Source organism: Urocitellus parryii, chromosome 6 (genome assembly GCF_045843805.1).
Source record: "Urocitellus parryii isolate mUroPar1 chromosome 6, mUroPar1.hap1, whole genome shotgun sequence".
NCBI lineage: Eukaryota > Metazoa > Chordata > Mammalia > Rodentia > Sciuridae > Urocitellus > Urocitellus parryii.
Window position 1 is genome coordinate 123,421,137 of NC_135536.1, and position 24,860 is coordinate 123,445,996.

Consider the following 24,860-nt stretch of genomic DNA (forward strand, 5'->3'; position numbering starts at 1 on the left):
ACCATTCACCAACAGGACATAACAATTATCAATATTTATGCACCAAATAATGGCGCTGCGATATTCATAAAACAAATTCTCCTCAAGTTCAGGAATCAAATAGACGAAAACACAATAATTATGGGTGACTTCAACACACCTCTCTCACCATTGGACAGATCCTCCAAACAAAAGTTGAATAAAGAAACTATAGAACTCAATACCACAATCAATAACCTAGACTTAACTGACATATATAGAATATATCAACCATCATCAAATGGATATACTTTTTTCTCAGCAGCACATGGATCCTTCTCAAAAATAGACCATATATTATGCCATAGGGCAACCCTCAGTAAATATAAAGGGGTGGAGATAATCCCATGCATTTTATCTGATCATAATGGAATGAAACTGGAAATCAATGATAAAAGAAGGAAGGAAAAATCCTGCATCACATGGAAAATGAACAATATGTTACTGAATGATCAATGGGTTACAGAAGACATAAAGGAGGAAATCAAAAAATTCTTAGAGATAAATGAAAATACAGACACAACATATCGGAATCTATGGGACACAATGAAAGCAGTTTTAAGAGGAAAATTCATCGCCTGGTGGTCATTCCTCAAAAAAAGAAAAAACCAACAAATAAATGAGCTCAAACTTCATCTCAAAGCCCTAGAAAAGGGAGAGCAAAACAACAGCAAATGTAGCAGAAGGCAAGAAATAATTAAAATCAGAGCGGAAATCAATGAAATTGAAACAAAAGAAACTATTGAAAAAATTAACAAAACTAAAAGTTGGTTCTTCGAAAAAATAAATAAGATCGACAGACCTTTAGCCATGCTAACGAAGAGAAGAAGAGAGAAAACTCAAATTACTAACATACGGGATGAAAAAGGCAATATCACAACAGATGCTACAGAAATACAGAAGACAATTAGAAATTATTTTGAAAACCTATATTCCAATAAAATAGAAAATAGTGAAGACATCGATAAATTTCTTAAGTCATATGATTTGCCCAGACTGAGTCAGGAGGATACACACAATTTGAACAGACCAATATCAATGGATGAAATTGAAGAAGCCATCAAAAGACTACCAACCAAGAAAAGCCCAGGACCAGATGGGTATACAGCGGAGTTTTACAAAACCTTTAAAGAAGAATTAATACCAATACTTTTCAAGTTATTTCAGGAAATAGAAAAAGAGGGAGCTCTTCCAAATTCATTCTATGAGGCCAACATCACCCTGATTCCGAAACCAGACAAAGACACCTCAAAGAAAGAAAACTACAGACCAATATCTCTAATGAACCTAGATGCAAAAATCCTCAATAAAATTCTGGCAAATCGAATACAAAAACACATCAAAAAAATTGTGCACCATGATCAAGTAGGATTCATCCCTGGGATGCAAGGATGGTTCAATATATGTAAATCAATAAATATTATTCACCACATCAATAGACTTAAAGATAAGAACCATATGATCGTCTTGATAGGCGCAGAGAAAGCATTCGACAAAGTACAGCATCCCTTTATGTTCAAAACATTAGAAAAACTAGGGATAACAGGAACTTACCTTGACATTGTAAAAGCTATCTATGCTAAGCCTCAGGCTAGCATCATTCTGAATGGACAAAAGTTAAAGGCATTCCCTCTAAAATCTGGAACAAGACAGGGATGCCCTCTATCACCACTTCTATTCAATATAGTTCTCGAAACACTGGCCAGCAATTAGACAGACAAAGGAAATTAAAGGCATAACAATAGGAAAAGAAGAACTTAAATTATCACTATTTGCAGATGACATGATTCTATACCTAGAAGACCCAAAAGGATCTACAAAGAAACTACTAGAACTAATAAATGAATTCAGCAAAGTGGCAGGATATAAAATCAACACGCACAAATCAAAGGCATTTCTGTATATCAGCGACAAAACTTCTGAAACGGAAATGAGGAAAAACACTCCATTCACAATATCCTCAAAAAAAATAAAATACTTGGGAATCAACCTAACAAAAGAGGTGAAAGATTTATACAATGAAAACTACAGAACCCTAAAGAGAGAAGTAGAAGAAGACCTTAGAAGATGGAAAAATATACCCTGTTCATGGATAGGCCGAACTAACATTATCAAAATGGCGATATTACCAAAAGTTCTCTATAGGTTTAATGCAATGCCAATCAAAATCCCAAAGGCATTTCTTGAAGAAATAGATAAAGCAATCATGAAATTCATATGGAAAAATAAAAGACCCAGAATAGCAAAAGCAATTCTAAGCAGGAAGTGTGAATCAGGCGGTATAGCGATACCAGATTTCAAACTATATTACAGAGCAATAGTGACCAAAACAGCATGGTACTGGTACCAAAACAGGCGGGTGACCAATGGTATAGAATAGAGGACACAGAGACTAATCCACAAAGTTACAACTATCTTATATTTGATAAAGGGGCTAAAAGCATGCAATGGAGGAAGGATAGCATCTTCAACAAATGGTGTTGGGAAAACTGGAAATCCATATGCAACAAAATGAAACTGAATCCCTTTCTCTCGCCATGCACAAAAGTTAACTCAAAATGGATCAAGGAGCTTGATATCAAATCAGAGACTCTTTGCCTGATAGAAGAAAAAGTTGGCTATGATTTACATATTGTGGGGTCGGGCTCCAAATTCCTTAATAGGACACCCATAGCACAAGAGTTAATAACAAGAATCAACAAATGGGACTTACTTAAACTAAAAAGTTTTTTCTCAGCAAGAGAAACAATAAGAGAGGTAAATAGGGAGCCTACATCCTGGGAACAAATTTTTACTCCTCACACTTCAGATAGAGCCCTAATATCCAGAGTATACAAAGAACTCAAAAAATTAGACAATAAGATAGCAAATAACCCAATCAACAAATGGGCCAAGGACCTGAACAGACACTTCTCAGAGGAGGATATACAATCAATCAACAAGTACATGAAAAAATGCTCACCATCTCTAGCAGTCAGAGAAATGCAAATCAAAACCACCCTAAGATACCATCTCACTCCAGTAAGATTGGCAGCCACTATGAAGTCAAACAACAACAAGTGCTGGCGAGGATGTGGAGAAAAGGGTACTCTTGTACATTGCTGGTGGGACTGCAAATTGGTGCGGCCAATTTGGAAAGCAGTTTGGAGATTCCTGGGAAAGCTGGGAATGGAACCACCATTTGACCCTGCTATTGCCCTTCTCGGACTATTCCCTGAAGACCTTAAAAGAGCATGCTACAGGGATGCTGCCACATCGATGTTCATAGCAGCACAATTCACAATAGCTAGACTGTGGAACCAACCCAGATGCCCTTCAATAGATGAATGGATAAAAAAAAATGTGGCATCTATACACAATGGAGTACTATGCAGCAATAAAAAATGACAAAATCATAGAATTTGGAGGGAAATGGATGGCACTAGAGCAGATTATGCTTAGTGAAGCTAGTCAATCCCTAAAAAACAAATACCAAATGTCTTCGTTGATATAATGAGAGCAACTATGAACAGAGCAGGGAGGAAGAGCAGGAAGAAAAGATTAACATTAAACAGAGACATGAGATGGGAGGGAAAGGGAGAGAAAAGGGAAATTGCATGGAAATGAAGGGAGACCCTCATTGCTATACAATATTACATATAAGAGGTTGTGAGGGGAATGGGGAAATTAACAAGGAGAGAAATGAATTACAATAGATGGGGTAGAGAGAGAAGATGGGAGGGGAGGGGAGGGGGGATAGTAGGGGATAGGAAAAGTAGCAGAATACAACAATTACTAATTGGGCATTATGTAAAATTGTGGATGTGTAACCGACGTGATTCTGCAATCTGCATTTGGGGTAAAATTGGGAGTTCATAACCCACTTCAATCTAATGTATGAAATATGATATGTCATGAGCTTTGTAATGTTGTGAACAACCAATAAAAAAAATAATAAAAAAAAAGAAAAAAAAAGGAGAAATTCAGAGGCAGAGAGATTAGGAGGGAGGATCATGTGAAGACACAGAAAGAATACCATTAGAAGCCAAGGAGAAAGGGCCGGACCAAGCCTTGGAAAGAATAAATGCTGCTAAAACCTTGATCCTAGACTTCCAACCTCCAGAATTGAGACACAATACATTCCTATTAAGACCCTCAGTATGTGGCCATGTGGCAATGTTTTTACAGAAGCCCATAAAATTACTAGTTCTTGAACAGGCTTTATACATTTTAAGTAAACATATGCATTGTATTATTTCAAAGTTATTTACAGTGATCTAAAGAATATTTTTGATACTCTTGTTATATCAACACAGAAAAGTAGGACCTGTCAAATAAAAGTCTGTTTAGGGTCATGTCCAAATCAAGGCTGGAGTGACGACAGTGGAGAAGATGATGTGTGGCAGACCACCTCCAGGTACCTGGTGTTGGTGATGCACCTGGAGACTCATGATACTGAAGTTTTTCAGTGTTTTCCTCTTGAAAATAAATTTCCTAGCAGAATTATTTATGAAGACTTAAAAATACAGAATAAAAATATCTCCCATTATCCTTAAACTTCAAAATTATTGTGAGAATCAGCTAGATAGACAGTGCTGCCAATGCTTTAATCTTCTGGGAAGAAAGGGATTATGTAAGTATGTTTGGCCTTTCAACCAAGTACAGATCAAAAATATCCAGTAAAAAAATAGTGCCTTTACTGAACATATAGAGATTATATTTTGTTGTCATTCATCAAACAATATAGTATAAGAATTATTTACATAGCATTTATATTGTATTCCATGTTATAAGTAAGTAACAGAGATGATTTACAGTACATGACAGGATATACATAGGTGGTATGCAAGTACCATGCCATTTTATATAAAGGAAATGGGTAACTGTGGATGTGGGCATCTGTGGGGATCCTGGAACCAATCCCCTAAGGATACTGAGGGACAACTCTATGTGTTCTTGCCATCATTATTTTGAATTTTGAAATTGAAAACAAGGAATAGCATTTGTCTATGAAGACATTGATCTGACAGATCTTCTATAATGCCAATAGAACACCATGGGTGATCCTCTACCTGGTAAAAATGGCAACCACATTTAGCAAGCAGTTGTGTTTTATGAATATTTATCAGTCTGTTAACACCTCACTAGATGCTGGATATGGCCAGAAAAGCATTCAGAGAACAACACACCCCAGCCATAGGCCCAATGTGATCTCTTGTGTTTGCAGGCTCCAGCTATCCCACTCCCCTCTCAGTGTTTTTTTACTCCACAGCAGTGCTGCACAGTTACATACAGGAAATAGTCTCATCCACCCTTCCTGCACCTTCCTGCAGTCCTTCATCATGACCAGTGGTTTAAGTTTTCCCTCTGAAAATTGGAGTTTAGATAAATGAATAAATACATGGCCATAATAAAATGTTTTATTTACTTTTAAAAGATTATGAAAAAGCTCGCCAACAAGGTAAAGTTAGTCACTTATCATGAAGCTGCTTTAGGGTAAGAATAAGCTCACAGTACCTCCTTTTAGATCTGTCAGGTCTGGACCTGAGTGCCATTGACCTTGAATTCTAACGGAGAGAGGGACGACCTGGGAATTCCCTTAGTAAGAAGTGGATTATCAGGTCAGAGCTTCCCAAACAGAAACAATATTTCTAAGACCACTCTGGGGATCTTAAAAAGATGATGTGAAGCTAAGAATATTATTAAGAAACATTGAGTAACATGAAAGCCACCTGAATTGAATTAATCTTCAGGGACAAAAGGCCAACTCTCGCTACCAGTAGATAAACTTCTGTAGGTACAGGCAATTTTGTTTTTGTTTTTATACTTGGAGACATGACAACATAAGAATATGACTAACAAATAAGAGAATAATATAAAAAGAATGCTATAGTCTGGGTCTAAAATTTTCCTTAAAGGCTTCTGTGTTAAAGATTTGTTCCCCAGAGTGGTGCTGTGGGAGACGATGTAACTTTAAGAGGTAGGCCTCATTGGGAGGAGGTCTTCATGGAGGACATGGCATTGAAAAAGTAATAGGACTCCAGATTGTTCTTCTGGAGACTTCCCAGCCATGAGGAGAGCCGTTTTACTCCACCATGTGCTTTTTTGCCATGTTGTGTTGCCTAATTATTGGCCCAAAATTATGGGGACGATTGATTATAGGCTAAACCATCAACCAAAATAAATCTTTTCTCTTTATAAGCTGATTTTCACAGGTACATGTTACAGTAATAAAAAGCTGATTTACACAAAAGTTATTCACTTGTTTTTACTTCTTTTTCTCCTTTTCTAGTAAATACATATTTTAGTACTAATGAATCCATTTCATGGTTTTCATAATCTGGATCCAGCCAACAATTGACAGCTATCCTCTTGTTAGGTCTGTGAGGTTGATACTGTAATGGTAGATTTATAATGGCTAGCAATGCTTGGAAGATTATATAATGAACATATGAGTGGGATTTTTTTTAATCATCCAAAGGAGGTTTTTGCTTTTTATAAGAATAACCATAAAAATTTTGGGGAGGTTATTATACAAATGTTTATGGTTGTGAAACTTTTTTGGTACTAGGGATTAAACTCAGGGGTATTTAACTGCTGAGTCACATCCTTAGCCTTTACACTTTTTTTTTTTTTTTTTTTTTTTTGAGACAGGGTCTTGCTAGGTTTCTTAGGGCCTCACTAAGTTGCTGAGGCTGGCTTTAAACTTGCAATCCTTCTGCCTCAGCCTCCTGAGTCACTGGGATTATAGTCGAGCACCACCACAGTTCTGAAACTTTTGAAGACCATGGATTTAGATCCATTCTAATTTCTTTATGGGTCACAATCACATTAACACATTAATTATTCAGATGATCACTTCAACTCCACGGCTCCCTCTGTTGGCCACTTCCCTGAGCTAGTATTCCTTTTCAGTTGATTTCAATACCCCTAAGCCAATTGTTTCCATTTCCTTTTGTTTAACATCTTCTTGCCAAGAACACCAGGAAGGGAAGATCAGCTTCCAAATTTGGCATTTAAATACAGAATAATCCTCTATTTGGTAAAACTCTTGCAACTTTACACCCCACTAGTCTGCAGGTACAGTGCAACCTCTCAGAGTGTTGGAGACTCATAACTGGGAAGAAACTTCTTTAAAACATTTCTTTTCATGCTGCCACAACAGTTCATTTAAGTAAGTTATGATCTTCTTCTAACCCTGTCATTGTTAAATATTTAAATATAGATCCTACAACTTCACCATCATGACAAACATAGGAAATCTTTGGTTTTCTTCTTTGATCAGGTAGCTTTGTCAGGACCATTCTTAATGTATAAATGGATCTCGATTTTGCAATTGTACCAAGAATTTGTAGTGTCCTTCAAGCATATTTACAATTAGTTGTAAAATCTGACACCTTAATCTAGTCATCAATGAAGTAAATTATCATAGGATTTTAAAAGTGAACAAATTACTCATATTAACAAAAAATATCTGTAGAGAAGTTGACTCTAACCTTAAACTACACCTGACATCCTGCCCAAATATAGTCAGTTGCAAACTAGTGGGCCATAGGAATAAGTAAATACCAAAAATGAAAAGCAGTCACAAACATAAAACATCAAAATTAAAACATATTAATATGCAAAGTGTCTCTTTTCATCTAATTATATGCTTTATAGTATGCATAAATGATCACTTAATAAAATAAAATTGGTAGGTAATTATTGTGCTCAATCAATTAAAAAAGAAATTCAAAATTTAAAATGAAATGGCCATAAAAAGAAGAAGCTAGAAATAAAAACTCAAATGACATTTCACACCAGCTCCTTTTATTTGCAAGTTCTCAGTGGTGTTTGATTCTTATCATGTATGTGGAAAGTTTCAGAACTCTCACCATTAGTATAATTGGTTTAAACAAATATGGTATTGAAAATCTTAGGTTTATAAATAATGCAGACACAGTTCCAATTGAAAAGTATAAATCAATTCTAATTATCCCTCTTTCATCCCAATTAAAACACATAAAATATTCTCACTTTTGAATTAGTTGTTTTGTCTCAGATGTCACTTGTGTGTATCATGGTTGCCCTAACACAATTAGTTGAAAACATACACATGAAAGGATTCGACATTAAGTTGCTGACTATATATAGCCTTAGACCTCAGGGGGGTAAAAAGTAAGTAAAAAAATATTTATTTGAGAGCTATACCTTTTTAATTAATTCCTACCTGCAGAAGTTGTCACGATTTCCGTGGTGTTTCTGAGGCCCATGAAGTCAAACTGATAAAGCCGCCATGATTTCTGGTCAGCTGCCTCAACTGAATTTTTTCTCCATCTATAAATCATTTCTTCTTTTGGGTAGCCATCTAAAAACATAGACCAAGATATCAGCACTTGGAGATGAAGGTTTATAAATTGCTAATGTCAAATTGTAATTCTGCTCACTTTTAAAAAAAATTTGTTCTTATTAGTTACCCATTAGTGTAATGTGTTTTGACATATTTTACATACATGGAGTATAACTTCCCGTTCTTCTGGTTGTACATTATATGGAATTACATTGATTGCGTGATCATATATGCATATAGGAAAGTAATGTCTGATTCATTCTACATTCTTATTCCCATTCCCCCTCCCTTCACTTCATTCCCCTTTAATTCTGCTCATGTAACAGGACTTAATATTTTAGGTCATGCTTGTTCTCCAAATTTTTTTCAGAGACATGGAAACTCCAACAAAAAGATAATGCCACCTAACCCTGGGGCAGATCTTCATGATCAGAAAGGTGTTCTTTAGCCACAAGCCTGGCCATGGTCCATGGATGCAGTAAATGGGAGGTCATTATCTTCATGTCTTAACCTTGTAAAGCCAGTGGCTACACTTGACCTTTCAAGAGTGAAGGTGCCTGTCAATATGTCACTGGCTCTCAGCCACCACAGATCTAACTGCATGGCCCACATTCATCACACCTTTCCCCCTTTCCCAGAATTTTAGGCATCCAGATAAATCCAGGAATGATAAGTTTCATAAGGCAATCACTCCCAGATTCAAGAGATCAGCTGTCTCCCAGAGCTTCATATGGTTTGGAGGTGGTACCCCCCACACCACCACATTCATGTGCTGGACGCTTGGTCTCAGTGTCACAGTACTTTAAGAGGTGGGGACTCATGGGAGGTCATAGGGCATTATCCTCATGAATAGATTAATGCCTTTCTCAAGACTGGTATGTTCTCTCAAGACTGGTTAAGTCTTGGGGGAGGGAGTCAAGCTTCAAGAGGCTGGATCAGTTAGCACAGGAATGGGTTGTTAATAAAAGTGTATCGTCCTTTTTCTCTCACATACATGATTCTTTCCCACACCCCCACCTCCTCTTTCTACTGTTTTTCATGATCTAAAGCAGCATGAGGACCTTACCAGAAGCTGAATAAACAGGCTATACTCTTGAACCACCAGAACTGTGCTCTCAGCCACCACAGATCTAACTGCATGGCCCACATTCATCACACCTTTCCCCTTTTCCCAGAATTTTAGGCATCCAGATAAATTTTCTTTTTCTTCCAAATGATCCAGCTTCATTTTTACAGCAACAGAAAACCAAGTCAGTGCTAATACGATTAGTCTCCAGTTTTGATTAGCAAACTTTGACCTCTTCCAGAGAACAATTCCTGTAATGTTACTTACCCCTGGAAGCAAGATCCTGGTGCTTCTGTTGCCGTAGGCTAACACTGGTGACCTTCCTAGAGCTGAGGCATCAGGTTTTGTGGCTCTGCCCCATTTCTGATGGTATTCTAGGTTTCCATGGCTTTCTAAGCCTGAGCTAGATATCAGCCAAGTGTCTGCTTCCCTGACTACATTCCTATGTGTGGGTTCCCAACTACGAATCACACTTGGACAACACCATTCACTCTGTTTGAAAAGGTTGACTTGGTATGCGTGCATCTGTTAGAAGTTCTGTCTCATCTCCAGGCTCTGCAGCTGGTTCTGCTCAATGCCTCACTCCTAGGAGCAGGCCTCAGTCCTAGTAGTTACCCAACACCCAACAGTATTGGCATTACTGGCCTTTTGCTAATCAACAGACACTGACGTCAGGATTCTGGAAGGAAGAAGCGTTTACACCATTTGTTATCCTGAACACAGAGAGCACTGATGCACACATAATTATGCAAAAATTTTAATAAGTGGTTGAACATTGCTGGTTAAACATTTGTAAAACTCTTACAATCTACCTTCTTGATTGTTTTCCCCTTTCTGCCTGACATTGTTGGCTCCTTCATTGAAACAGTGAAATGGAACACAGACATACCTCTACTTTCTGTGTGTTACCCTGTAAAATTACTGTCAACATAGCAGGACACTTTATCCTAACTTGATGAGGTGCAGCTCAAGGCTCTCACGCTTAGACTGAAGCATTTCTATGTAGTCATGAAACATTTTACTTGGCTATTTGCCATTGTCCTGATTGACTTAAATCCTTAATAGGCTGACATACTTAAAAAAGATACTGCATGCTTCAATTCTTTTAAATTTATTTTTTTAAATAACTTTACTGAGATGTAATTCACACATTAAATGTGCACAATCTGGTGACTTTTAGTATGTTATGAGAGGTGCAACCATTATCATACTCTAAATTAGAATAGTTTTATCCCTCCAAAATCAAACTTCATTAGCACTGACTGCATATTTCCCCACCCCACACCCACCTTGAAACTCACCTAGTCTCAGGTAACCATTAATATATTTTGTCTGTATAGACTTGCTCATTCTGTTCACTTCATATAAATGGAATCATAAACATGTAATCTGTAATTGGCTTCTTTCACTTAGCCTAATGTGCTCAAGTTCACTCATCTTGTAGCATACATCAGTGCTTCGTTCTTATTTATCACCAAACATTTCATTGTATGAATATACCGTTTTTGTTTATTCACTCATCTTTGACAGACATTTTGGTGGAGTCACTCTTTCATTATTATGAATAGTGCTGTTATGAGCATTTGTGTATCGGATTCTGTGTTGCCCTATGTGTCGTTATCTTGGGTATACACGTAGGAGTAGAAATGTTGAGTCAGCCTAACTCTATGTTTAACACTTTGAGAAACTGCCAGACTGTTTTAAAAAACAACTGCACCTTAAAATCCTACCAATGATATAGGAGGGTTCCAATTTATTCATATCCTCTCCAACACTTCATTAATGTCCGTGTTTTTGATTATAAAATTTGTAGTGGGTGTGAGGTGAGTCTTACTGTTGTTTCATTTTGCATTTCCCTAGTAACTGATAATATTGAGTATATTTTCATGGTTCTATTGGCCATATGTGTCTTCTTTGGTGAGGTGTATGCTCAGATCTTTGGCTCATTTTAAATTAAGTTGTTTTTATATTGTTGACTTTTCAGAGTTATTTATGTATTTTGGCTACAAGTCCTTTATCAGATATATGTTTGCAAATATTTTCTCTCATTTTCTGGCTCATATTTTTTTTAAGCAACTGGATATTTTTATTATGGTTATTATACACACACACACACACACACACACACACACATATATATATATATATAAATTTACCATTTTAACCATTTTAAGTGCACGTTTCTGTGCACTTAAAATGGTTAAAATGATAAATTTAATAATATATATGTATATTATATATTAATTAATTCACATTAATGCATTTATATGACTATCCATCTTCAGGTTTCCTTTTCTTTTTAATTGACTTTATATATTGGAGAATTTCTAGGTTCACAGAAATTTAAGAAAAATTACAGAGATAACCCATACACCCCTTTCCCACTATCAACTTCCTTTATCAGAGTGGTTACACTTATAACACATGATGAGACTACAGTGACATGTGGACTCAACCAGAGTCTACAGTTTTAGATTAGAATTCGTTCTTGTTGTCTACTCTTTGGGTTTGGACAAAAGCATAATGACATGTATCCACCATTATAATATGCTACAGAGTAGTTTCACTGACCTGCATGTCCTCTATGTTTCATTTATTCATCCCACCTTCCACCCTTTACCACTGGAAACCACTGGTATTTTTATTGCCTTCATAATTTTGTCTTTCTAGAATATCATATAGTTGAACTCATTCAGTGTAAGGCTATTTCATGTTGGTTTATTAGCAATATGTATTTAAGTTTCTTTCATATTTTTCATGGCCTGAATACCTATTTCTTTTAATGTTGAATAATATTCCATTTTCTGGATGTACCACATTGTATTTATCTATTCGAATACTTAAGGACACCTTGGTTGCTTTAAATTTGGGCAATTATGAATACAGCTGTTTTAAACATGCATGCTCAAGCTTTTGTGTGGATGTAGCTGGTGTTTTGATATCCTCGTTTTCATTTTTGAAGGAAAGATTTGCCAAGAATAGAATTATTGGTTAACAGTAATTTTCTTTTGACAGTTTGAAATGTCATTTAATAGTCTTATGGCCTCCCTAGTTTCTAATGAGAAATATCTTGTTAATTATGTTTCAAATTACTTGTGATACATTGCTTTTGTCTTGCTGTTTTCAGTTTTTTCTTCCTTGACTTTAACATTATTAACTTGATTATGATGTATGAATATCAATCTCTTTAAGTTCATTCAAGTTTCTTAAGTATCTTAGATTAACAGACTGTTTTTGTCAAATTTTTGGTCATTATTTCTTCAAATAATTTTGGGCCTTCAAATAGTTTTGGACCAGTTGCCTTGTTCTTGTTTGAGACTTACATTATGTGGTTGTTGATAGGCTTTATAATGTGCTACAGACAGGTATGTGAGTTTCTGTGCCTATTTCTCTATTTGCTTTCCACTGGGCAATTGCTTTCACTGGGCAATCTCTGTTGTCCTATCTTCAAGTTTTCTGATCCTTCCTTCTGTCTTCTCAGATTGTTATTATGCTCAGCTAGTGAGTTTTCTACTTTAGACATTGTACTTTTCAATTCCAGAATTTCTATTGGGTTCTTCTAAAAGTTGTTTGTCTTTTCACTGATTTCACTTATTTTGTGAGATATTTTGTCATACTCTCATTGAATTCTTTAGATATGGTTTCTTTTAGTTATTTGAGTGTATTTAAGCTAGTGGATTTAAAACTTTTTTCTAATATATCAACGTCATGGATTCATCAATGATAATATCTATTACAGGACTTTCCCCTATGTATGTGCCACATGTTTTTTTGTTGTTATTGTTTTCACGTTTTGTAATTATTTTGTTGTGAAGTAAACATTTTAGAAAATATATTTTGATAACTTTGATATCATATCCCTTCCTGCATTCCAGGGTTTTTTTTTGTTGTTCCTGGGGTTTGTTTATATTGTTTTTCTTCCTGCTTCTTATTTGCTAAGTGATTATCCCAGACTGATTTTGTAGATTCTAAACTCCAATGAATGTCCACTGATTTTTGGATAATTCTATGTTGATGTTACTGCTTTTACATTATTATTCTCATTTTTAAGCCTGGGCCCATTTGGTTTACCCTTGGTTCATAATAATTCAGTGATCAACAAATAATCAGTCACAACTATTCCTTAAATGCTTGTCTTTTTGTTTCAACCTTTGCCATTATCACCATCATCATCATCATCAACAACAACATCTTTATCACCATCACCACCATCATCATCCTCATCTTCATCACTATCATCATCACCATAAGACCACCATTGTCTCATCACCATCAAAATCATCTTCATCATATTTTTGTACATTTAACTGCAATTGCAGTTCAGGAGCTCCTCCAAGGTGTTTCTGTACAGTAAGTCCCACAATTATCCTAATGACATAGGCACTGATGTCCCCATTTTATAGATATGGAAGATGAGGCACAAAGACACTGAATATGCATCTAAGGAAGAGCCAGAATAGAAAGTTTGATCTATTTCTTCACCTGCTGGTCTCATTTGTTCTTCTCATTGTTATGTTCCCAATATCCATGCTCCTCAACTTACAAAGAGTTTCCTTCAAACTACATATTCTTCATAGAACACATCAGTCACTAAATCCATTTTTCTCAAAAGCAGTGAAGGGATTGTCTTCCCAAGGGCTTATGGTTTTGATCTTTGTGGAAATGCAGATAATGGTAGTTCTTTCAAAAGAACCTTACTAAGAATTGTCAGTGCTTTACAAAATAGCCCGTCAACCATACTTTCCCCAAAGACCTGGAATAAACACCTTTGTTCTTTGAAGGACATTTTATAAAACACTTCCTACTCCCAAGAAAGCTTCACAGCCAAGGATGAGCCAACCAAGGAAGAACATGCCTTGAAGCAGAAATAGATAAACCACAGAGCCAACAAAACTGGGACCACAGAGACCTCACTTGCATGGGTCCTTCTAAAGCCCTGGAGCTTTTTGTTAGTAATTTTGAATGATTTGAGTCGGATTTCCATTTTCATTTGTTTCCTCTTTCCTGGGATTTTTATTGTTTTTTGATACACTGAACTCCAAAATTTTTGTATGAAAGTCATCGTTCATGTTTACATTCTTCTTATATTATGTGTAAGTTACATTTCCTTAAAACATGCTCAGATAAATATTTCCAAAATTTGATTGCAATTATTTTATTAATTAGTAAATTTTTTTTAAGAGAGAGTGAGAGAGGAGAGAGAGAGAGAGAAAGAAAGAGAGAGAGAGAGAGAGAGAATTTTTAACATTTTATTTCTTAGTGTTCGGCGGACACAACATCTTTGTTGGTATGTGGTGCTGAGGATCGAACCCGGGCCGCATGCATGCCAGGCGAGTGCGCTACCGCTTGAGCCACATCCCCAGCCCTTATTTTTTATTTTGAGGCAAGATCTCACTATGCAACTCAGGATTACTTTGAACTCCTGGCTCAAGTAATCCTCCCTGTTCCACTTTTCAAGTAGCAAGGACTACAGATACAGAGCAACTCATTTTTATATTTATTTTATTAGTCATTCTGAAATTATTTTGATCAATATTGTCCTTATTAACTGTCCATTTTTTGTGATATAAACAAATACTATGTGTCAATTTTTTTAGATATAATGCCTGTGGTTAGAAAAATTAAGTTTTCTTATTAGCAAAGGTAATTCCTATTCTTGTGCATCAGTTTGTCTGTCTGGTCTCACATTGTGGGAGTGTTACTGATGTTCACACCAAGAAGTATGCTCAAAGTGGAAGCACCTGCTCTTCAGTCTCACTTCCTGGCTCTGATGATGAGGATGCTCATCTTCAGACCCTCTGTGTGGAGCCCGTTTAAAACAAAGCATTTTTAAAAATGTCTTGAAGCTAGAAACAATATTGAAAAATATCTAAGACATATAAGAGAAAGACTTCAACCCCTCCATATCGTCTGTGTGTGTGTGTGTGTGTGTGTGTGTAGCTGTAACAAAAAGTTTGATATTGGGTACTTTATGAAGAAAAGAGATTTATTTAGCTCACAGTTCTGAAAGTTCAAGAGCCTGGTGCTGACATTGGCTTCTGGTGAGGCTCTTACATCAGGCAAATAGTATCACACTGTGGGAGCACAAGCAAGAGCAGTGAGCCGCAAGTTTTTAAGAGATCTCATGGCGAGAGAAGAAGGAAAAGAGTAAGACAAGAATCTAATCTTGCTTTTTAAAACCCTCTCTCAAGGTTACCAGTTCAATCCTATGAGAGCTAGAACTCATCCCCTCAAGAAAAGCATTAAACCCTCTTAAGAACTTAATTACCTCTTACAGGCATCAACTCCAACACTACCACATTGAGTACTGAGCTTCAGACAGAGTTTTGGTGGGGACTGGCCCTATTCAAACCTTCAGCACATACATGTTGTATTTACTTAACGATTGCCTTGAGTTTTTATTAAAATTAAGGTATATTATTTCTAACCATTATTTGACACACATCATGAGATATAACCTAATATTTAAATTTTGTGAATAATATTCTCTAAAGTATACCAGAAAATCTCAATCCTAGTCATAATCATAGATCATTTTGGAAACCTAGTAAATCTTATTTCTCACCTGACTTGTTTTAGTTGCCTATGGTGAAAACATGGAAATCATTTCTTGTTTCTTAAACTATAATGAAATGTGCAAAATTATATATTGGAAAGAAGAAAAATAACAACTGGCCAACTAGCTTTTTCTATCAAATATTTCACAGATTAAATTAAAAATATCACTGATTTATGAGCCAGGTATTTGCAGTTTCAGTGACTGGTGAAAATCTGTCAGGAAGCTCACAGTCTCCTTCTTTAATACAATCAGAGTCAACAAACAACACCATTTCAAGATGAGATAGCATTTTCCCTCGTAAAACATCTCACTTTGCTGATTCTAATTCTCTAAGACAGGAGTATTTCTCTCCCTTTCCATATTTTCAAATTTTCTTTCATAACCATCTAGGTTTTACAGAAGAAAAATAAAAGGTTAAGAAAAGAGGACATGTGAGAGAAAACACCAGGCTCCGGTGCTGTGCAGGGAATTCTACCAAACCTTGAACCATCAGATGCTGTTGGTGCTGTTTCACCAGTCTAGAGAGCAGTAAATGTAGGAAATCTACCTAATTACATTTTTTATATAGTGAGTATAACAATGATATACAGCCTGATAATCAAGGCACAAGAGAAGCACTCTCACTTGCAAATGTGGATGCAAAATCTTACATGAAATGTTAGTTAATAGAATCTATCAGCGCATTATTTTAAATACATTGCAGCCTAATTGGATTTGTGCAGGAGGAAAAATTAATGAAGATGACCTATTATACATTCATTTCCATTGAAAGTAAAAGGCATTTGATAAAATGCAGTATACATTTATGTTAAGAACACTCAATAGGCTAGAAATTAAAGGATATTGTATATGTAGGTAGGTAAATTGATATGTAGATTTTCTAAAAACTGATAATTTAATGTGAGAATTTTCTTCTTTAAAATTTTAAACAAGTTAATTATCCATTATCTCTTGTTATATCATTATTTGAGATGTATTATTCAACAGACTCCCAGAAAAATAAATAAATAAATAACTAGAGTCATACAAATTAGAAAGATATGTATCCAGATAACAAAGAAAGAATTAATGGGATGATTAGAACAAATAATTTGTCATAAAATATCTTGTATAAACTTAACAAAATGTGCAAAGTTTGTAAAAGAAAGTCCATAAATTACTATTGTGCCAAAAATAGATTGAATAAAGGGAGAGACCATGATGTTGTATAGGGAGATTCAACAACATAAAGATGTTGATTCTTGCCAAGTAAAATTAGAAATTCAATGTGAACCTGATTGCAAGACTATTAGTTTTTTTTTCTTTTTCTGTTACTGGACAAATTGATTATAAATTTTATTTGGAAGAACAATCAATCAAGAATAGCCAGGAGAAGTTCAATCCTGGGATAGCTTCTCTCATTAAATATTATGAAGACTTTGCCCTAAATACAAGTGTGCATCCATGTGTCTATCCTGCTTCATTGCACATTCTCTTGGATTTAGCTCATGATGAAGGCAGTAAATTAACTTAGTAGGAGGAAGAGGAAGTTTATGATCAGGGGAAACCATATGAGAAAAAGATAAATTTGGATCTATCTCTATACCATATGCCAGAAAAAAATTCAAATGGATTAGAGATCTAAATAGAGAGAGGGAGAGGGAAAGAGAGAGAAAGAGACAGACACACAGCCGCTAAGATGGGGACATATGAATGAATTTCTTCGTAATGCTGAACTTGAAAGATTTTTTTCCTAATGATGATTCCAAATCTAGAAGCAATTAAAAATATCTTTGTAAAATTATCAGCTTGAAAAATTATTTTGAAAGTAACATGGTAATAAATAAATAAGTAAAGTGACCCTGCAAGGAAAATAAAACTGACAACAAAGTAGGGAAAATACACTTAATGGAGCATAGATTAATTACATTAATGAATAATACAAATATTAGAAAAAATAAGATCAGAAATCCAAAGGGAAAATGAATAAGTAAAAACCATGAACAGATAGTTAACAGAGGAGAAAATATAAATGGATCATAAGCTGGTAAAAAAAAAAAAAAGGCACCCAAGTTCAATCTTAACAAGAAAAAATGTATGTGGAAGGTGCCTGGTGCCATCAAATTATACTGAAATTTGATAAGTAAAAGAAGAGAATTAAATATTTTCCCCTCTTTCAAATATGGGCTGAATTCCAGACTAAATAAATACTTACGTGGGAAAGTCTGTTTGTTGGCAGTTCTGGGGGATCTAACTCAGGGCTTTACATACAGCAGGAAAGCACTCTGGTGATGTCCTGCACCCCTAGCCCTGAAGCTTCCCCCCTCCTCCCGGTTTTTTAATTAGACAAACTACTAACAAACTGCTAACAAATGAAGGAAGAAAAATACCATTAAGACACACCCACGTGGCACCATCTGTTGGATCTGGGAGCCCAGAGGGAAAGGGCTGATACCCTTGAATTGTCTATCTTCACATCACTAATGCAGCAGAACCATGTCCCTTCTCTCAGGAGGAAATAGAAACCACACAGGACTGCCCCTCACTTGTTGTAATCAAAAGTGGAACCTGTAGCTACCAGGGCTCTAGAGTTAACCACCGCTGTAGAGGAAATAGGAGGGACAGAGGAACACCTTCCATGACATCCCAAGAGTGTAGTCAACCATCTAGGGTATGGGAGACTCCACAGGCACAAAGGGTCCTAGTTTCTATTCCAAATAAATAGAAGGATCTCTTATTGATAAAAAGAAATGAGAGGACTGGGGTTGTGGCTCAAGCGTTAACGTGCTTACCTGGCATGCGCGGGGCGCTGGGTACAATCCTCAGCACCACATAAAATAAAATGAAGATGTTGTGTCCGTCGAAAACTGAAAAAATAAATATTAAAAAAATTCTCTCTAAAAAAAAAAAAAAAAGAAATGAGAGAACTGTCAACCAAATGTAATGTGTAGACGTCAATTGATATGGATTCAAACAAGCCAATTATAAAAAGGACAAATGGAGCTGGCTGAGGTGGCACAAGCTTGTAATCACAGCAGCTCAGGAAGCTGAGGCAGAAGGATTGTGAGTTCAAAGCCAGCCTCAGCAATTTAGGGAGGCCCTAAGCCACTTAGTAAGACCCTGTCTGTAAATAAAACATAGAAAAGGGCTGAGGATGTGTGTGGCTCAATGGTTAAGTACCCCTGGGTTCAATCTCTGGTACCAGAAAAAATAAAGGAGAGGCAGGTGGGGGGGAGATAAATTGTGTATGGGTTGAGTGCTTCTAAGACATTAAGGAACCTGTACTCATTTTGTGTGATGACAACATTGGATTTATAGAAGCTCATATCTTTAGAGATTCCTAATGAAGTATATACAGGAGAGTCCATAGAATATCTAATATTTACTTTTAAAGTATGCTTTACAAACATGAGAAGATACATGAAACTAAAACAGTAAAAACTGATGTGACAGTTATTGCTGGCACACTAGGTTTCATTACATTCTTTAATCAATTAAACTAAAGCCTAGGGTCCAGGGTTGGGGCTCAGTGGTAGAGCACTTGCCTAGCATGCCTGAGGCACTGGGTTCAATCCCAAGCATCACATTAAAAAAAAAATTGTGTCCATCTACAACTAAAAAATATAAAAAAAACCTTAAAACCTATATTTAGTCAGTTGAATAGCTGTTTTGAAGTTCAAAATATTTATTAAAATAAAAGTTGGTGTGTATGCCCCAAATAGCAATACTAGCAATCCTAGGCCCTGGATTCAAACTCTTATTTCCTTGCATGCCCTGCGAGTTTGACCCTATTAACTTCTTAAGGCACTCTGCACCCTTTTCTGTGAATTATGGAGAGTGGGGATAGAATTTTTACCTCTTAATAGTGCCACAGTACTGAGGATTGCACATAATTATATGTTACCAACTGAATTTTGTGCTGCACCTCCTGACCCAATTCATATACTGAAGTCCTAGTCCACACTGGAGGTGGGGCCCTAAGGAAGCAATCAGGTTACAAGCACGACGCTCTCATGTCAGGATTAGTATCATAAAAAGAGACCCAAAGAGAAGATGTCTCAATCTCATTAGGACATAGTAAGAAGGCACCTTTCTTCAGACTAGGAAGAGAGTCCTCATCAGATATCAAATCTGAAAATTCCCAGCCTCCGGAATTGTGACAGATTTGACTGCTTACGGGACGTAGTCTGTGGGGTTTTGTTATAACAGCCAAGTACCTAGCAGTTGTCCAGGTCATAGTAATTGTTGAGCTAATGTTCATTGTAGGTTTATTGTGCTACCAAAAAATCAAAATAACATCCCTTACTCAAAATACTATATGGGAAAGTTCTTTGGGGCTGGGCTTTCTGGGAACCTCTCTCTTGGTTCCCAGCCCTTATGTGCTAAAGGGGGAGGGAGGTGTAGGTTCACCAGCAACAGCAGCAATGCCACTGTCAGCATGATTCATCTTGGGGGAAGTCCTGCAGCTCTCCTCTCTGGGTCTCTTCTCTCTCTAGGCTTTTAGGATACAAAGGATCAGGTGGCAGCAGCCTTAGAAAATCACATTCTGCATAGTCTTTTGTCAAGAGAAGAGTGGTGTTTGTTTTGTATGATGAGAATTAAGTGGTAGTTTCCTTGTCTTTTGCTTTTGACCTACTTTGAGAAATGTTTAGAGGGAAGGAAGGACAGCCTTGATTGAAAAGATAAAATAGGAAGCTGTTCCAAATTTATTTTTGTTCCCATAGAAGAAAAAATAAATTCTGCTTTGTTAATTATGATCAATTCCTTGTCTGCATTTTTAAATGTATAGCAGCAATCCGGGCATAATGATAATTTTCCTGAGAGTATGAAAAATGTTATTTTCCTAATGCAAATGCCACACAAGTACTCCAGAGATTGAGAGTGGCTGAGAAGAGCATCAGTAACAAATTTTACACTGTCAGGGTAGGAGGCTGCAGAAATGACAAGGCATGTTATAAAGTCTACCAAATATTTGAGGAGCTACTGGGTATTGTAGAGTCTACTTCTGGGTCAAAAAACTTTGAACTCACTGTTAGAAACCATGCCAGATGCTTGCCTAGTGTGTGCGAGGCTGCTGGATTCAATTCCCAGTACTACGAAAAGCAAAAAAGATCCTTCTTTATATCTCTTTATTAAGAGAGTTCTTAACTCAATGTAGTCCATCATTCAATGGTTCTTTATTACCAAATAAGAACACTGAACTGGAGTTTATAATTAATTTAGCTTCAACTTATGGCTTACCTGGTTTCTAAATATTAGAAAATCCACTCAATATTTTGGGTATATATTAATTATATACCACTTAATTCTCATCATATAGATATATATAATATGCAATATATAATTTATATTATATATTATGTCATGTATATTATAATATATAATAAGTGGTGGTTTAAAACAATATTTTTGAAACACTGTGCCTATGGAATTACTTTAGTGTATCATGTTCAGCATTGTTAAGTAAAATAGAACTAAAAATAACATATCAGAAGGCACTTACACTGTCTCATTAAATATTATTTTGTATGATTTTCAGTGTGTGCATATATGTGTCCTAGTTTTGAAATGGAAAATGTTTATTTTCCAGCAAGACTCAGTATGAAAAATTTGAAAGCTACTATCTAGAGGCTAATTTTCAAATCCAGCACCTTCCTAAGTAGAGGATAACTGAGAGAGGCCAGAGGTAAACTGGGATGAGGGGTAAGAGCAGCAGAGTTGTGGATACACATCCTTATTCAGAGCAGTGAATACAAGATCCACCAAATAATTTGAGCTTTCAAAAAAAAAGAAAAGCAGAAATCTGGAGTGCTGTAAAAAATCTCCCAGATTTTAAGCATTGACAACAAGTTCATTTTTTTTTTTTTTTTAAACACAGAATGTCTATGGGATGAATGTTGTACTGTGGGACATTGGTAAGCACAAAGCAAAGGTCTGCAAATTGTGTTTCCCAGGGTGGGGGAAGATAATAGTCAGCCACAGACTTTGGGCTTTTATTCTCTTTCTTTTTTACTTTTCAGGGTTTCATAGCTTTAAAAATGTGGAAAAGCAGGTTTATATGTGATTATACCTCACTCTCTCTAATGGTTCTCAGGAGAGTGTCATTGATCTCATCAAATGAGAGTAAAATGGGCTTGGAGGAGAAGGGCAGGTGCAAGTGTGCACTGTGATCTGCTCCCCACCCTCCACCTGACCCATCAAACACTATTTGTTCCTCCCTCCTTAGTGCATCCTGGGAGGACACTAGTGTTCTGCACCTGTGTGTGTGTTTGTGCGTGTGTGTGTGTCTTCCTATATCCTTGGAGTATTTCAACCTCCTTGCTAGTTATAAAAACCATGTCAAGTTTCAAAGAGTGCACAGGTGTAAAATGCAAACACTTCGGAATAGTGAAAGAGTCCCCAACTCAACTTCACCTGGCTGCATTCACAAATGGCCACAGCCGCATGGCTCCACTCCCCTAGATAAAGTGCTTGATAGACAATGTGGAAAGAGTCAGTGTGGTTTGGATATCTTGCTTTTGAAAATTTTGTGATGGTCTTTCCCGGGGTGTGGGAAGGGATTTTAAACTTTCATCTTCAGTCATCTGCCTCTGGCTGTTGAAATTAAGATCCATTCTCCAGTTACAGCAGCCAAATAACACAAACAATTACACAGAAAAACCCACACCGTTTGAATTCTGATTGAAATATCTTAAATACCAAGTAAATCATGGAAGGACACTGATTTGGATGTCGAATGTCCCCTCCCCCTGCAGAGCCATGCGCTAAAGGCTTAGTCTGGAGTTTGTGGTGTTACTGGGAAGTGGTGGAAGTGTTAGGACGGCAAAATTTTAGGAGGTGGCTCTAGTTGAAAAAGGTGAGCATGGGGGGATGCCTTGAAGGTATATTTTCCCCGGGACCTTTCATCTCTCTTTCTCTCTTGCTGCTTCCCTGCTGCCCTGAGGTGAACAGCTGTACACCATCATGATCTCTGGGCCCCCATCTTCTTCCTCATCACAGACCTAGAAACAACAGAGCCAACGAATCATGGGCTGAGATCTCTGAAACTATGGGCCAAAATAAATATTTCCTCCTTTAAGCCGAGTTTCTTAGGTATTTTGTCAGAACCATAAAAAGTTAACACAGAAAGGCAAGCCATCTTTGCAATATCAGTTTTGTTTTGTTTTCTTTTTTTTTTTTCCTTTCTGGTATATGTGCCTCTCTTGAAGAACTGGAGTCATTCAAATAGTTCTAATAGTTTTCTTCATATGTATCTTGTGCCTTTAATATTAAAAATGTTCTTAGAATATATCAGTGCATTTTTGCTCTCCTTTTCTGTGTCTATGCAAATAGATACTACTCATTTACATTTTTGCATAGATATTGATGATGCAAATAAAAATCACAATACATATTTATTGTGAATCAAGCCTACTTCAAAACTCATATTATTTCTAGTAATTTTGAGCATTTCACATTATTTGTTCAAAATATAAAATCATATCATCAGGAAATAATGATACTATTGATCTTTCCAGTATTTATGGTATTTATAGTCATTTCCTTCATATGTCACTGAAGCAGTGTCAGCATTCCTTGTGTCCATCATGTGCCTGGTATCTAGTCTCCCTTTAATACACATTTAACATTTTTATTGAAATATGCTACAGAATCAAGTTTTTACATTTTCTATAACAAATTATTTTAAAAGCTTTCCTAATGTTGTACAATCGTCACATTTCTGGAGGAAATTCTAATCTGCTGGATTTTGCCATTGTTTAAAATAAATTGCTGCATTAGGTGTGCTAGTACATTATTAGAATCTTTCAGGTTTTACAGGACATTAGATCACGGTGTGCCATAATTTTCACATTTGATTTTAAAGGTTATTTTGAAATTCTCCATATCATGTAATAGCAGAAGTTAACATTGGAATAAAACACTTTATTCCAATGTTATAATTTTATTTTTTTATTGGTTGTTCAAAACATTACAAAGCTCTTGACATATCATATTTCACACATTAGATTCAAGTGGGTTATGAACTCCCATTTTTACCCCAAATACAGATTGCAGAATCACATCGGTTACACATCCACATTTTTACCTAATGCCATATTAGTAACTGTTGTATTCTGCTACTTTTCCTATCCTATTTTAATTAAAATAATAAACAGTTTTCTTTAAAGTTTGGTAGAATTAATTAATTAATGATGCCATATATGGTTGGAACATTAAATCAATAACTTTTTATTGGAAAAAAAAACCTGCATATAGGAAAAGAAAACATGTTAAAAGTACTCAGCTTGATGATTTACAAAATTTAATATGCTCATATACCAAATACTGTAGTCAGGAAGTACAATATTGCAGATTCCATAGGTTCCTCATCTTCCCTGACCCCCTCATGACTACCTCAACCAAAACCACAACAAAATCGATATTCTTCAGCACATTAACTGTCCTTACTGTGATACAGAAATTCCTCCCTCTTCCTGCTAATCACACTCTATGGCAATGATAACCAACCTCTCAGTGCCTCTCAGCTCTGACTACTCTTGTGCTGTGGTTGGATATGGTTTGCTGCTATAACTCACAGTGGGGTGCAATTTCTCAATTGGCAGAGTCATGTTTTAGTGGGGTTGAAGCCTCATGAATAGTCTACAGCCATCTCATGAAAGTGAGCTTCTACCTCATAGGACAGTATTCATTATATTGAGAGAAGCTAGTTATAAAGCAAGGTTGTTCCCCATGTTTTCTGCTTCCATAAGTGTTTCCTTGCCCCTTCATTTTCTGCCATGAGTTTAAATAGCATAAGGCTCTCACCAGATATGGCCTCCCAATCTTGACCTTCCCTGCCTCCAGGACTATGAGCTAAATAAAACTTTTTCTTTATAAATTTCCAAACATCTTGTCAGATCCAAGGCCATCTTAAGCCCCAGGAGCTC

General features: G+C 36.2%; 1 protein-coding gene across 2 annotated transcripts in view; it reads right to left on the reverse strand.

Moving 5' to 3' along the window:
• Gabrg3 (gamma-aminobutyric acid type A receptor subunit gamma3) overlaps positions 1 to 24,860 on the reverse strand; it is a 609,775-nt gene that overhangs the window by 74,414 nt on the left and 510,501 nt on the right. For both annotated transcript variants that reach the window (XM_026402609.2, XM_077799524.1), the window contains one exon: positions 8,210 to 8,347. In XM_026402609.2, the coding sequence (XP_026258394.1) occupies positions 8,210 to 8,347 (138 nt within the window). The remainder of the gene's footprint in view (positions 1 to 8,209; positions 8,348 to 24,860) is intronic.